The 13401-nt window shown below is 33.3% G+C and overlaps 2 protein-coding genes across 8 annotated transcripts in view; one reads left to right on the top strand and one right to left on the bottom strand.

Moving 5' to 3' along the window:
- The window catches only part of LOC110904648 (serine/threonine-protein kinase PCRK1), a 15166-nt gene extending 7296 nt beyond the window's left edge, over positions 1-7870 (top strand). The window contains exons 3-7 of one of the 6 annotated variants that reach the window (XM_022150493.2): positions 5107-5155; positions 6034-6470; positions 6572-6829; positions 6923-7045; positions 7156-7870. In XM_022150493.2, the coding sequence (XP_022006185.1) occupies positions 6072-6470; positions 6572-6829; positions 6923-7045; positions 7156-7689 (1314 nt within the window). In that variant the 5' untranslated portion in view covers positions 5107-5155; positions 6034-6071 and the 3' untranslated portion in view covers positions 7690-7870. Of the gene's footprint in view, positions 1-4790; positions 6471-6571; positions 6830-6922; positions 7046-7155 lie in introns of those variants that run through there. The other 5 variants (XM_022150492.2, XM_022150491.2, XM_022150490.2 and 2 more) reach the window with 5 other exon arrangements.
- A 913-nt stretch (positions 7871-8783) lies between these two features.
- On the bottom strand, positions 8784-11986 carry LOC110904647 (OVARIAN TUMOR DOMAIN-containing deubiquitinating enzyme 12). 2 transcript variants are annotated; one of them, XM_022150489.2, is made up of 11 exons: positions 11712-11986; positions 10995-11431; positions 10766-10911; positions 10437-10510; positions 10252-10306; positions 9920-9994; positions 9626-9699; positions 9501-9549; positions 9322-9406; positions 9198-9254; positions 8784-9098 (listed from the first exon to the last, which is right to left on the bottom strand). In XM_022150489.2, the coding sequence occupies exons 2-11, from the start codon at positions 11374-11376 to the stop codon at positions 9043-9045; spliced, it is 1053 nt and encodes a 350-aa protein (XP_022006181.1). In that variant the 5' UTR covers positions 11377-11431; positions 11712-11986; the 3' UTR covers positions 8784-9042. The 2 variants fall into 2 exon arrangements, with proteins under 2 accessions (XP_022006181.1, XP_022006179.1); XM_022150487.2 differs by having other exon boundaries at positions 10995-11382; positions 11712-11985.
- Between the last annotated feature and the right edge of the window lie 1415 nt (positions 11987-13401).

Raw genomic sequence — 13401 nt, 5'->3', positions numbered from 1 at the left:
ATTCTCGTTCCAAAATGATGACATTTTAACAATATTGAACAAAAAACAGAACAAATGATTTTGGTTTGCTATTGAAGAAGAAGATGAAAAACAGAATATGAGATGGATTCGAAGGGAAGCAAAGATGCATGGATAAATAGACTTTCAAATTTACTGAAATACGCAACGTATAGCTCTCTACTCCCCGTATTGCTTTATTCACGTGCCTAGACAACATCGTATCAATGTTAAATCAGACTGACATACGCTGCGTCTAGATCCATACGCAGCGTATGTCAGACTGATTTGACATGGTACTAGGTTTGACTGTCTGGTCGTGTACCTACCCCTTACATACACCGCGTAGAGACCTATACGCAGCGTATAGAGGTAACCCTATACGCTGCGTAGAGACCTCTACGCAGCGTATGTAAACCCTAAGTGTGTAGATAGCCTGCCAAGGTGTGCAATAGTTAGAGCCTTAATTAAATATTGGAATTTATTTGACTATAGTTGAACACTTGGTATAGAAGAATTTCAAAAGCTTGTGCCGCTATCTAACCCAAATGGCTCATTTTGATCAAAACCTGCACGTTTACTTTTGATTACTTCTAAATACACTTTCAACACCTCAACACATCTTTAACTACGTCCAAGTTATCTTTTAAACCTATTATATATTGAATTTAAAATTAACAATTATCAACACATCATAAATACGAAATATGAATCTGATATATATTACACCAAACTCGAAAACCGATTGTGAAACGAAATACATATACTTTTTATGCTAATGTCAACAATCCATTTATGTTTATATCGGTTTGATGTATTTCGTATATTTAAATAACTGTTTGAAGGAACATCAAGTTTAAATTGATGTGTTTATTTTTGTGGGAATTATCTCGTTAAGAATGGTAAACCCTTTGTCTTTCCTGGGTGAGAATATGAGTATGATCTGCAAAACAAAACACTGTGAGACTCGTTACAAGGAGGAGAGATGTGGGGTTCTCTTTGTAAGTATGTGAGCTTGAAACAAGTTACATGACAAATTAGACACAATAATACACCAAAAAAAAATTCTAAACGCAGTACTATAAGAAATCAGTGAGAAATAACACTTGATATAAACTAATGTTCACCTACATAAATTCTATGAAAATACATATTACTTTACCTTTACCGTACAACTTAATATATTCATCATGCAATAATGTATATATGGTGTTTCACATCAATATTAATTTAACAATAAAAAGTCAATTAACACCTAAACTTCTTTAATGTATGTCAACTTGACTTCTTCCTAACGGAATATAAGAAATCATGATGAAGTTTCCAACATTGTCATAGTCAAACGAAAATGAAGAGATGTATAGAAACCAAAACGTGGGTGTGATGTGTGCTTTAGGCTCAAACCAAGATATTGTCAACATTATGCCTCTTACCCTCATTGTAAAGGCCAAAAATCTATATGAAAAAGTAAATAAACAAAATAATTATAAATTATAAATTTGTCTAAAGTTGTATATCTCTACAAACACTATTGTTTCTTTCGGTATTAAGGTCATTTAGTTTGTAACACAAAATGAGTTGACACATTTATATAGTTTGTTTTGTTATAATATGTTGGATGTTTTTGTTTGGTGTAGTTATAAGTCCAACCTTAAATCTCTTACTTGGGATAAAATGAGTGGATTTTGACATTTCCGAATTGTTGTAAGCGTTTTGTTCCCAGTTCCTTGCTGGGTTTTATATTTATATATAGAAGTTGTCATTTTAAAAAAAGAATATGTTGGATGAGTAATCAAATAGAAGAACACAAATTAACTTCGGTAAATACATGTATAAGACACAATTTAAAAAAAAATATATATATTTCTTACAATTGTTCACGTATGTCTCTCATTGTCTGTGTCTATAGCCGGACAATTTAAGTATGCTCTCTTTGAAATTAAACTATATCATTTATCAGACGATGTTCTTTTTAACGAATTTTGACAAGTTTTGCCCTTTACAACGAATTTTGTTGCACGTTTTGTTCTTTAGGCCTAACCCAGTTAGATTTTCTTGTTAAATCTTGACACCCAAGAGTATTTTAGTCTTTTTACCCATTTATTTAATAATATTTAAAAGAATAATACAAAATATTTTAGGGTTGACTCTCGAAATAAATGGGTAAAAAGACTAAAATACCATTGGGTGACAAGATTTAACAAGAAAATCTAACTGAGTTAAGCCTAAAGGATAAAACGTGCAATAAAATTATTTGTAAAGAACAAAACTTGTCAATATTTGATAAAAGAACACCGCGTGATAAATGGTATTAAGATAAATAACAAAACTTGTAAATTTTTTCGATTTTAATTGGAGCAAAATCTGTGTTGCCTTTTCGATCTAAATTTGTACCCCAATGAAGGTGTTTGCTAAACTTCTTGACTCTTTCTTTTTAACCCATAACTAAAGGTGTTTGCTAAACTTCTTGACTCTTTCTTTTTAACCCATAACTAGTCCAGTTTCATTCATATTCAATTGTTTAATTCCAAACACATTATTTAAAATATTGATATCTTATTTATTTTAGTTTATTACAAATTTTTTTCTAGAAAAATGATACAAACTTATAAATTATATATATGCGCGTCTGTCATTACGTCTTCTACTATATATCGTAATCTTCCATGTATTAGCTAGGTATACATGTTATTTACAAAAAAAAAAAAAATAAATAAATAAATAAATAAATAAAAATTGACCATATAGTCTAATTATCTAATTCAAAGTTATCAGTCCAAACTAAATTATCTAAGTACGAAAAATGAACAGACTTAGAAAAATAAAAATATTGCATTTTGTTTGTCATATATCTATACTATATAATAAAAGAAACCTGTTTTGGGACACTTGTCATTCTCTTATTTAATTGATTAAAATTATTAATAATACTAATAATAATAATATTTATTCAAATCTAAAATCTAATCTAATACAAATTTTTGTATATATGTGTATTTTTTAAAGTTGCGATGATCATATAATCAATATATGATTATATACGACTTCGAAACACAAGAATAAGATAATCACTTTCAAAACAAAATGCCCAAGACCCTCTATATAAGTACAAATTTTCTATATATCCTTTTAAAAGTTCAAAATTTCATAATATCATATTAGCGTTTTTTAAACGCTAAAAAATACCATCCAATCCAGGGCCGGCCCAAACATAAGTAAAAACAAGCAAGGGCTTTGGGCCTCAAAACTTTTAGGGCCTCATTAAAAAAAAACTAAAATGCGTATATTAAAATTTTCAAGATCAACTTCATAATAAATATGATTCCAGCCAGGCGGTATAATTCTTTTGTTTTCCCACATAGATTTCGGTTCGAATCCCACTTCCCAGCCATATTTTTTAAACTTTAATTCATTAATTAGCATTTAAGGTGGCCAAAGTTCTTAAAAACCATTTTTCTTCAAATCCCAGCAACTAAAACTATGTAATAGTTTCTATAAGTTAATTAAAAGCTTTGAGTAGATGTTAAATAAGTTGCAAAAATATAAAAATGAAAAGGGCCCCGAATTTTTTGTATCGCTTTGGGCCTCTAAAATGGTCGAACCAGCCCTGATCCAATCTATACTATATAATAAAAGAAATCTATTTTGGGACACTTGTCATTCTCTCATTTAATTGATTATTAAAATTATTAATAATACTAATAATACTAATATTTAATCTAAATTAATACAAATTTTTATTATTAATAATATTTAATCAAATCTAAAATCTAATCTAATACAAATTTTTATCATCAATAATATTTAATCAAATCTAATAAGAATTCATACGAACTACTTTCAAATAATTAAAAACAAATCCACCTAACATCACAAATGTTTCTGTTAAATTCGATTAATTAATTTGTTCAACAATCACTATTATCTTTATCATTCAGTACGGTTAACCGATTTATCATCATACAACCTTCCACCTATTCAATCATATGATTTTTCAATCTTATATTAACTAAATAAATAAAGATTAATATTCAATCTTATCCTACTTTAAATATAAAAAAATCCGTTAGTTCAGATAAATATTCAATCTTATCCTACTTTAAATATAAAAAAATCCGTTAGTTTTTTAAATATATTTTTTATTATTTGGTATATAAAATCATATTTATTCAACCCATGTAATACACGGGGGTTTTTAAAAATATAACTTTTTTTATTATTTGGTAAACAATATTACATTTATTCAACCCGTGTAACACAGTGGTTTTAAAGATATATTTTTTTATTATTTGGTATATAATATTACATTTATTCAAACCGTACAATACATATAGTTCTTATAATATAACTTATTTTATTTTTTAATATATAAAATTACATTTTTTCAACCCGTGCAATAAAGGAGGCATTTAAAAAGATAATGTTTTATTATTTGGTATATAAAATTAATTTATTCAACCCGTGTAATACACGGGGTTATAACCTAGTGACATATATATATAAGACAACCAACAAAACCCGCACGCAATCATTTAGTTTGCTCATATTACATTTTACAATTTTATAATACGTGTATTACCTCACAATGTTATACATCCTGTGATTTTACATATATAACAAAATGATTAAAAAAACAACAAAAGATTTTCAGTTGTTTTATACTTTTTTTATTCAGTTTACATATTATGTATGTATCGTGTTTTGACTAGGCTGTTGGTATTACAAAATAATAATTTTAAAAAATTCTAATTGCATTTTTTTAAATGTTTATCAAAATCTGGTTAGTTGAACTTCAAGAAAACAAGAATTAACAAATACAACAAAACATGTTATTTAAATCCGATCAAATCCTATAAAAAAAATACGGTCGGCCAAAAGGCATAATATGATCGTCATCGAACCTACTCTGGTTACCAAGGAAGAAAATTCTTGGTAAATAATTTAAAAAATACAAATGTCACAATTCTCCCTCCATATATTCATCATCAGCCTCTGTGTAGTTTTTATTGGGTCATAATAAGATGTGTTTGGTAAGCTAAATTCTAGCTGCCTATCCTTGTAATATCTTTACTGATTTCCCCAGCCTTTCTTTATATTTCCCAATATCAGGGTTCTTGATTCCCCCAAGTATATTATTATTCAGCACAAATCACTTCAGGTACTTTATTTTTTTTCTTAAAGTTTCTATTTTTAATGTTGTTCATAAGTTGGGTATTTAGGTTACTTATTGTATTGAAAATTGGTTGTGGTTTTTGGTTAAAGCTATTGATTGTGTATTTTCAGCAATTTAGATGACCCTTTTGTTTTGTTTTGTTTTGTTTTTTATTGATAAAAATGGAAAATTTTGATTTGTTATTAATAGGAAATATTTTATAAGAAGTAACATGCCCCTTAAGTTTATGATCATGTGATTTTGATGTGAAAAAATTGAAAAGAGTAAGGTACAAGTAACATCCCCTATTATGCACTATTAAGAGAAAGGTGTTCTTCACTTCTTCATCAATAGTTTGCTAGTTTTAATAGATTTATCGATTTTCATCTTTTAATACAACTCGCTTACTTGATGATAACAGAAAAGTGTTTGTATACAGCGCTGTTCGTCGTCTAGATATAAGGATCATATTTGTTTTCATCATTAAAAATCTTGATTTTACGGTTTAAGGACACAATCTTGATTTTGTGGATCTTGTTTGTATCATTTGAGTCAGGGTAGGAAAAGAGTCTATTTCAAATTTTCAATACCAAAACCTAATACACTTCGATTTTCTGTTTGTGGGTCCGCGTTATACGCATTCGAAGCAACAAAGACATGGTTATTTGTCCCATTTACTTGTAAGAGTAGGTCTATAACTACCACCAAACTTGCCATTTTTTCCAAATTTTAGGAGAGTAAGTGAAACTACATCTCATGCTTTTTTACTCACATAAGCGATATCGATAGCAACAGTAGTGGTGTCGTGGTAGCTTTACGAATCATAACAAAAGATTTCTTGATTATTGACAACACCTTTTAGTTGTATGTGTGTCTCCATATAGTGAAAAAGGAGACTATGGTTGCAAAGTCTTGTTGAACCATGAAGGCTATGAAGTGTTTCTCCTTCTCTTATGGTGATGAAAATGGAGAACCGAAAACCCCAAAGTCAACTTCGGTCCAGTCCTCCATGTCAAATGGTCACGAGGGGAGGAAATCAGGCTCGGACTTTACATCAATGGATATGTCCGATAGTAGCACCGTGTCCTCCACACGGGTTTCATTCACGAGTTTGACTCAAAACCCGAGTGGCAAAAGTTACAATAACCTCAGGGAATTTTCAATTACCGAGCTGAAAACTGCCACACGGAATTTTAGCCGGGCTCTCATGATAGGCGAAGGCGGTTTTGGAGGCGTGTATCGGGCTGTCATACGAAAAGCAGACGGTTCGGGCCAGAAGATTGACGTTGCTATCAAACAACTTAGCCGAAGGGGATTGCAGGTTTACTAGTTTGATCCTTTCTCTTTTATTTTCCTGTATTGAGGTTCCGCTTCGATTAATGAAACATGATATTGTGGTTCCATTTCGATTAACTTCGGCAGGGCCACAAAGAATGGTTGACAGAGGTAAATGTTCTCGGGTTTGTTGACCATCCAAACCTGGTCAAACTTGTGGGATATAGCTCTGAAGATGATGAAAGAGGGATCCAACGCCTTCTTGTGTACGAGTACATGCAAAATAGGAGTGTTCAAGATCATTTATCGAGGTTTCAAACGCCTCTTCCGTGGTCTACTAGACTCAAGATTGCTCGAGATGCTGCTCGAGGCTTAGCTTATCTCCATGAAGGAATGGAATTTCAGGTACCCGTTTGATCAGTTTTGGGCTGAAAGGGCCCAGGACTTGGGCCTGTTTATCTTGTTGACAAGCTCATCCTATTGATTTGTGTTTCGCAGATAATCTTCCGAGATTTCAAATCTTCAAACATTCTCTTGGACAAGAACTGGAATGCTAAGTTGTCGGATTTTGGGCTGGCCAGGCTCGGCCCGTCGGATGAGCTAAGTCATGTATCAACAGCGGTATGTTAAAACTTATAACCATCTTTGAACTATTTATGGGTTGGACAAATAACACAAAAAAAAAAAAAAACCATTAACGCAAATTAAAATGTTTATTATACTTGTAACAGGTAGTTGGGACAGTTGGATACGCAGCTCCAGAATACGTTCAAACAGGACGGCTAACATACAAAAGTGACGTTTGGAGCTTTGGGATCTTCTTATATGAACTTATCACGGGTCGAAGACCATTTGACCGTAACAAGCCAAAAAACGAGCAAAAGCTCTTCCATTGGGTGAGACGACACCTTTCCAACGACCCTCAAAAATTCCAGAAGATTCTAGACCCTCGGCTTGAGGGGAATTACTCAGTCAAATCGGCTCAAAAGCTAGCAGCTGTGGCTAACAAGTGCTTGCATAGACAACCAAAGATGAGGCCGAAAATGAGCCAAGTGGTGGAGATCTTAAACACGATCGTGGAAGATGAGAGTGCCGAGAGCTTGGAGGAATCATCATCACCGTGTTTTGAGGGTGCGGCGACACCAAAAAATGGTGTTTTTGAGAGGTCAATAACAGAGGGGTTAAAGAAAAGGCTTCTGGATCCAGTTGTTGGAGAGAATAAATGGTTTGTTTGTTTGAGTCCTAAAGTTATAAGCACTAGTTAGGGAAGCCTGAATTGGTGCATGTGAAAATGGTTTGTATAGGAAGTCTTCAAATGATACTTTAATATGTTATATGTGCATTTCTGAATGGTTCTTACAACTAATATGTAATGTTTTAAAATATCATTTGAATGACAGGTGATCAAGTTTGTATGCTGTTGCTGCAAGTGATCATTTTTTTTTTTTTTTGTTATTACATATATTTGATGATGTAAGGTAATATTATTGTTTGGTCAAATATAATTAATATTAAGAGATATAAAAGACATTGTCAACATCTCAAATGTTTTATATTTAAGGCGGATTAGAAACATAATGGATTTTGCTTGAGAAGTGTACGAAGCAATATAAGATTTTTCTCTGTTCTTCTCATCATCATCATCATCATCATCATAGTCAGTAAATCCCACCAATAGCAAAGTAAAGGTAGGGTCTGAGGAGGGTAAGATGTAGACAACCTTACCTCTACCCCATAGGAATAGAGAGGCTGCTTCCAGTCATGGGCGTAGCTTATGAGGGGCCGGGAGGGGCGCCCGACCCCCCGAACTTTTTACTCCGTAATGTTATATATGTAGTTCTCGTATAGAAATTTTTGGGTTTATACATTTTCGACCCCCCCGATTCAATAGAAATTTTTGAGTATATACGTTTTCGACCCCCTAGTCTTCGTTGTCAAGCTTCGCCACTGCTTCCAGTGAGACCCTCGGCTCGATAGTAGTTTTGCATCAAGCCTTGGACATAAGGCACATAACACTCAGCAATCGGGACAAAGACCGATTAGTGCATGTACCCTTTTGTCTTTCAGCTATCAACGCCACCACATGATGCATGATTAACCGTCCTCAGCTTTTAACGTTATTTTCACGAAATTAGTAAAATAACATTAAAATTAGTGCACTTTCACTTTTGCCCCCCAATGGCCCACACATATATACATTATATGCGCATACCGCAAGCCGGGCGTTAAAATTGTATACGCTTTTTTAAATACGGAAGCATATAAAAGTTATTTGCGTTTAAAAAGTTAGTGAAACTAGTATTTCCCTCCCAAGTCCCAACTGTTATTAACTTCCAACTATTACAGATGTACCATCGCGTCAATCTCAACCATAAAATGAGTTTAATCAATGGCCCAGATTGTTTCTTACACTTTACAGACAAAATCTAGTTTGTATTTGACCCTCCACACACACACACACCATAGTACTAACATCTACAAGCTAGATCAATAGGTTAGAGAAGACAAAGTAACTGAAAGAATGGTAAACTACTGCAAAAGAATATGAACTCTATACATCCTAATTCTCTCATTAATAATTCAAAGTTTATGTACACAGTTTTGAGTCCAAATGCCATTCAACCGCCAAGCATCCACCATTTCTTCTTCTTTTTGGACTCCATTATTGGCAGCTCTGTATACAACACCAGAAATTCAAAAACTTGATTTTTCTTTTAGTTTTTTTTTTTTTCATGTGAATAGGTAGCATTGTAGACTAGATCACACAACTTACCTCCTTCAGGATAAATTGAATTGTAGTGCACCTCAGCCCAAAAACTCAAGAAGATGACTGCATATAAGTCAAATAAAACTCAAAACTTGCTAATATCATCATAATAAATCATAAACAAACTTACTTCTCTTTGACTTTTGAACGCATGGTAGAATCTCAATGTAACATGTATCCTTATATGAAGTCAATACGAATATCTTGACTCCAAACTGCAATTACCAGAAACATGAGATCAATTTCTGAAATAAAGGAAAAAGTGAGCCTCTTTTGTGTGAATGCTATGTAGAAGAAGATTGTTAATACCGCATCAGCAGCAGCTTGCAATGTGACATGATCACCCCATTCGCCATCCCTGTAATGAGTATGGTTAGACATTATAAATGAAAAGGTAAACGCTGTAAATACCAAAAAAAAAGACTGTAATATACGTGCTGATTTTCTTCAAGTACTCATCATAAGCCATAGGAACATAAGCCGCATACAGTTCTGGGTGTAATTTGAGCTGATCATACAAATGATAGAATATCATTAATATCGAATCATGCAACATCAAGGGTTTGCTGGCTAGATGAAGTGAAACGTGATCAAGTCGTGAGTACGCTGAATGGAAACACGTGTCAATTGGTACCGGTAAATGAGTGGTTGTTGTTCACTTCCTCTATCCAGCTCCTAAGGTGCTCAAAAGAACATATAATAATTGCACCAATATTACTTTAACCTACCTGATGAACAACTTGTTCTCTCACAAGCTTGTGGTGCTCATTGGAGCGGTATATTTGATCTGACAAAGAGCGGAACTAAACAAGAAGAAGGGGTGAATAATTAGAGAAGAGTTCACTTATATAGATACAGGGCTTAGTATAACAAAATCACGAAGAACTAGCACATGAATAAAATCTAATGCGTGGTGATTTTTTACTTTAATTATAATCTCGTTTCTTGAAGCGATCGTTAAAGAAGAATAGCTCGAAATAGCATAATTTCTATAAGATTGACAAATTATACATGCTACACACACTAATAGTGAAAACGTAGGAAACATGTGAGTTCGAACCTGGCAGTTACCGTCCCCTGAAACTTTAAGTTCAACTAGATCATAAATCTTCAATCTGTGAAAAAAATCAAACACCGTAATTGGAAAGCACATACGACAAACAACACCGGAATGTCAAAGGCATTATAATCATCCATAAACAGCTAAAAATCGTAATAATACAGTAAGAATACAAAAAAAAAAACCTGTCCATTAGCCTCTGATGATCCGACGTTGCTTCATCAGCAGTGGGCATTTCTCCATTTACCTTAGGGACATGCTGCATTACACCACATATGAACAATAATCCACCACCAAAATCATCGATGTGTATATGTTGAACTATTCTGAGTATGTGTGTGAGTGTATTCGTCACCAAGCACGTGCATTTAAATACATATGCTTAAAAATAGTGTAAAGGTGTAATTTTTATTTTTTTTGTGAAGACATAATCACCAAGAAAGTGCAATTATCGGGAAAAGCAACGAAAAATCTAGCCAACAACTAAAGGACGCCTAATATAGATTAAACTTACACGAATGGGAACCATTTTATTTATCCTCTTTCCAACTTCACCATCAAGAATAGACTCATCTGCCATCTCAGGGGTACATGATTGATCTTCATCATCACCAGATCTTTCTCCATTTTCCAAATCTTGTTCTTGACTGCTCTCAAACTCTAAACCGACCACCCATAAATATCAGAACACGTTTCCATAAAGAAAATCAAGAGCTATGTAATTACTCGAATACTATAATTACCATGTCGTTTTGAAGGGGCAAGCCAATCCTGCGCAAGTACCGACTCTTTCTGATGAACTTCTCCTACCAATCCATGATTCTCCTCCACCGCAAGCCGCGATAACTCTTCTTGAAAAGCCCGTGCAATCATCTCATCATTTTCAACATTACTATAACTCAACCTCTTATCATTCTCACCATTCACAACATTAAACATCTCATCATTCTCACCACCAACATCATTCGATTCACAATAACCTTCGCTCACATACTCAACGCTAGACAAATCTTTATCATAATGAGTAAAAACTCCCTGAGAGCCGCCGTTACTCACCGGACAAACTTCCATAAGATGATGTAGACCCCACCTAACAATATCGGGATCGTGTTCCATTTCAGGCATCTTCACCTACAGATTATTTATATTAGCTGCTGCTGCTATTGTAGATTTATATGTTCTGCATAATTTACTTCCAAAAGTCAATTTAATTTTATATAATTTCACCAAAACCATCAAACCCTAAGCTCAAATTGAACATTCCTAAAACATCCAAAATTAAGGTCAATACAAATAACCTAATTTAATTCAAGTATTCAACAACAAAAGCGGAGTAAGTACACCTAACATTTAACTGTGTATATATATTGTATATTTGAATCTATAGTTCTATATAATTATTATACAAATTGAAATATGAATAACCGTATGATTAATTAAAAGTCGAGAAATAATAATACCTTGAAACTATAATCGGAGAAACGTTGAGAGCAGAGGGAGATTGGTGTGAACGCGCCACCGTTGAACGCGTGAAAACTGGATCTGAATTGAGAAAATTGAGAAAATATGCGGCGGAGCAACCGTCAGCGTCAATCGGCGGCATTCCTGAAATCGGTTACGGTGGGGCCCATTTTAAGGAGAAGGAGTAAACGGAATCGTTACCGGTGGTTACGTGGCGATAACTTTTACGCTACCTAGGGTTGGATGTCAGTAACGGAGGTTTTGGTTGGTCTAAACGTCGGCAAAAATTAAATAATTATTAATTGGTCCAGTTTTCGTATAACTTAGCCCACATGTAACCGGTAGCTAGCCCACATACAAGTTGGGCTGTAAAAAGGCCTCATATGGAAAATCCCTTCATCCAGGGTTTTGGTTTTTTGTATTTCCCAAAAAAACATAACAATATTATGTGGGGATGAGATCGGTACTACTAGATGAAATCGGTACTGTGCTACTTTGATACCGGTACAAAAAATAAGTAAAACAACAAACAATCGTACCCATGACGGTAGGCAAAACAAAAAATACTGAATCCGAACACTGTAAAATTGAGTATTGATCATATCAGTACCGACATTCAGTTGATAACAGTTTGGAATGGTACCGGTATTTGGTAAACAATGGCCCCCTACTATGTCTTACCTAGGGCTGTAAACTAACCGAACGTTCAGTGAACAGTTCATGAACTGTTCGGCGGTAAGTTCGTTTATGTTCGTTCGATTAGCTTAACGAACGAACACGAACAAAAAATTTCGTTCGGTTAGCTTAACGAACGAACACGAACATAGGTCTCGTTCGTTCAACTGCATTCGTGAACGTTCGGTAACATGTTCGGTTACGTTCGTACGTGTTCGTTTGATTATATTAAAAAATAATAAATAATAAACCTTTTATCTAAACATATTGAAAACTTGAAACCCTATTTTTCTAAGTTAGCTAAAATTTGGAAATGCTAAGACATTTTTTTGGGATAATTATGTCTAATTAGTTATACTTGATTAATCGTTTGGTGGTGTAACTTCTTGTGTTTTGATTTATCATTTGATGGTCGTATTTAACTACTTATATCCAATGTTTAAGGATAACAATATTTTTATTTTCAAGTTAAATGTTCGTTTGCGTTCTTTTTTATTTGCTTGCATTCTTTTGTGTTCGCTTGCGTTCGTTTGTGTTCGAGACCAGTGTTCACGAACTATTCGTGAACAACTGAATTTCCTTAACGAACGAACATGAACATAAACTTATGTTCGGTAGACGTTCGTCAACAGTTCGCGAACATGTTAATCTCCTTAATGAACGAACACGAACATGGCCTTGTTCGTGTTTGTTCGGTTTGTTTACAGCCCTAGTCTTACCTAATACATTTTAGTTAATTTTTTTTTATTTTAACAACTTCATCAAAGTTATTAAAATCATACCCGTTTCTTTTATAACAAAATTTTGTTTTGATTGTTAAATCTTTGAATATATAAAATTATCTTATGATTTATACATTATGTTTATTTATGTTGTATCAAGTAGACAAACAAACATATGTATATATGTAGTTGCATATATATGTGTATACACAAACTGGATTTTAATAATATAGATTATGATCTATTGGTCGATAATAATATATGCTAGCAACGTGAGCAATGACACTTGTAT

The sequence above is a fragment of the Helianthus annuus genome, chromosome 14 (assembly GCF_002127325.2).
Source record: "Helianthus annuus cultivar XRQ/B chromosome 14, HanXRQr2.0-SUNRISE, whole genome shotgun sequence".
NCBI lineage: Eukaryota > Viridiplantae > Streptophyta > Magnoliopsida > Asterales > Asteraceae > Helianthus > Helianthus annuus.
Note: the sequence above shows the minus strand (reverse complement) of the source record. Positions and strands in the feature narration are given on the sequence as shown.

Bases quoted from the DNA above. Each gene is read 5' to 3' on its own strand.
- LOC110904647 (XM_022150489.2), bottom strand. From the start codon at position 11,376: ATGCCTGAAATGGAACACGATCCCGATATTGTTAGGTGGGGTCTACAT. The intron at 10,912-10,994 runs GTAATTATAGTA...TGGTCGGTTTAG, and splicing joins TGCCCCTTCAAAACGACATG to AGTTTGAGAGCAGTCAAGAA. The intron at 9,700-9,919 runs GTAGGTTAAAGT...TTGTATGATCAG, and splicing joins GAGAACAAGTTGTTCATCAG to CTCAAATTACACCCAGAACT.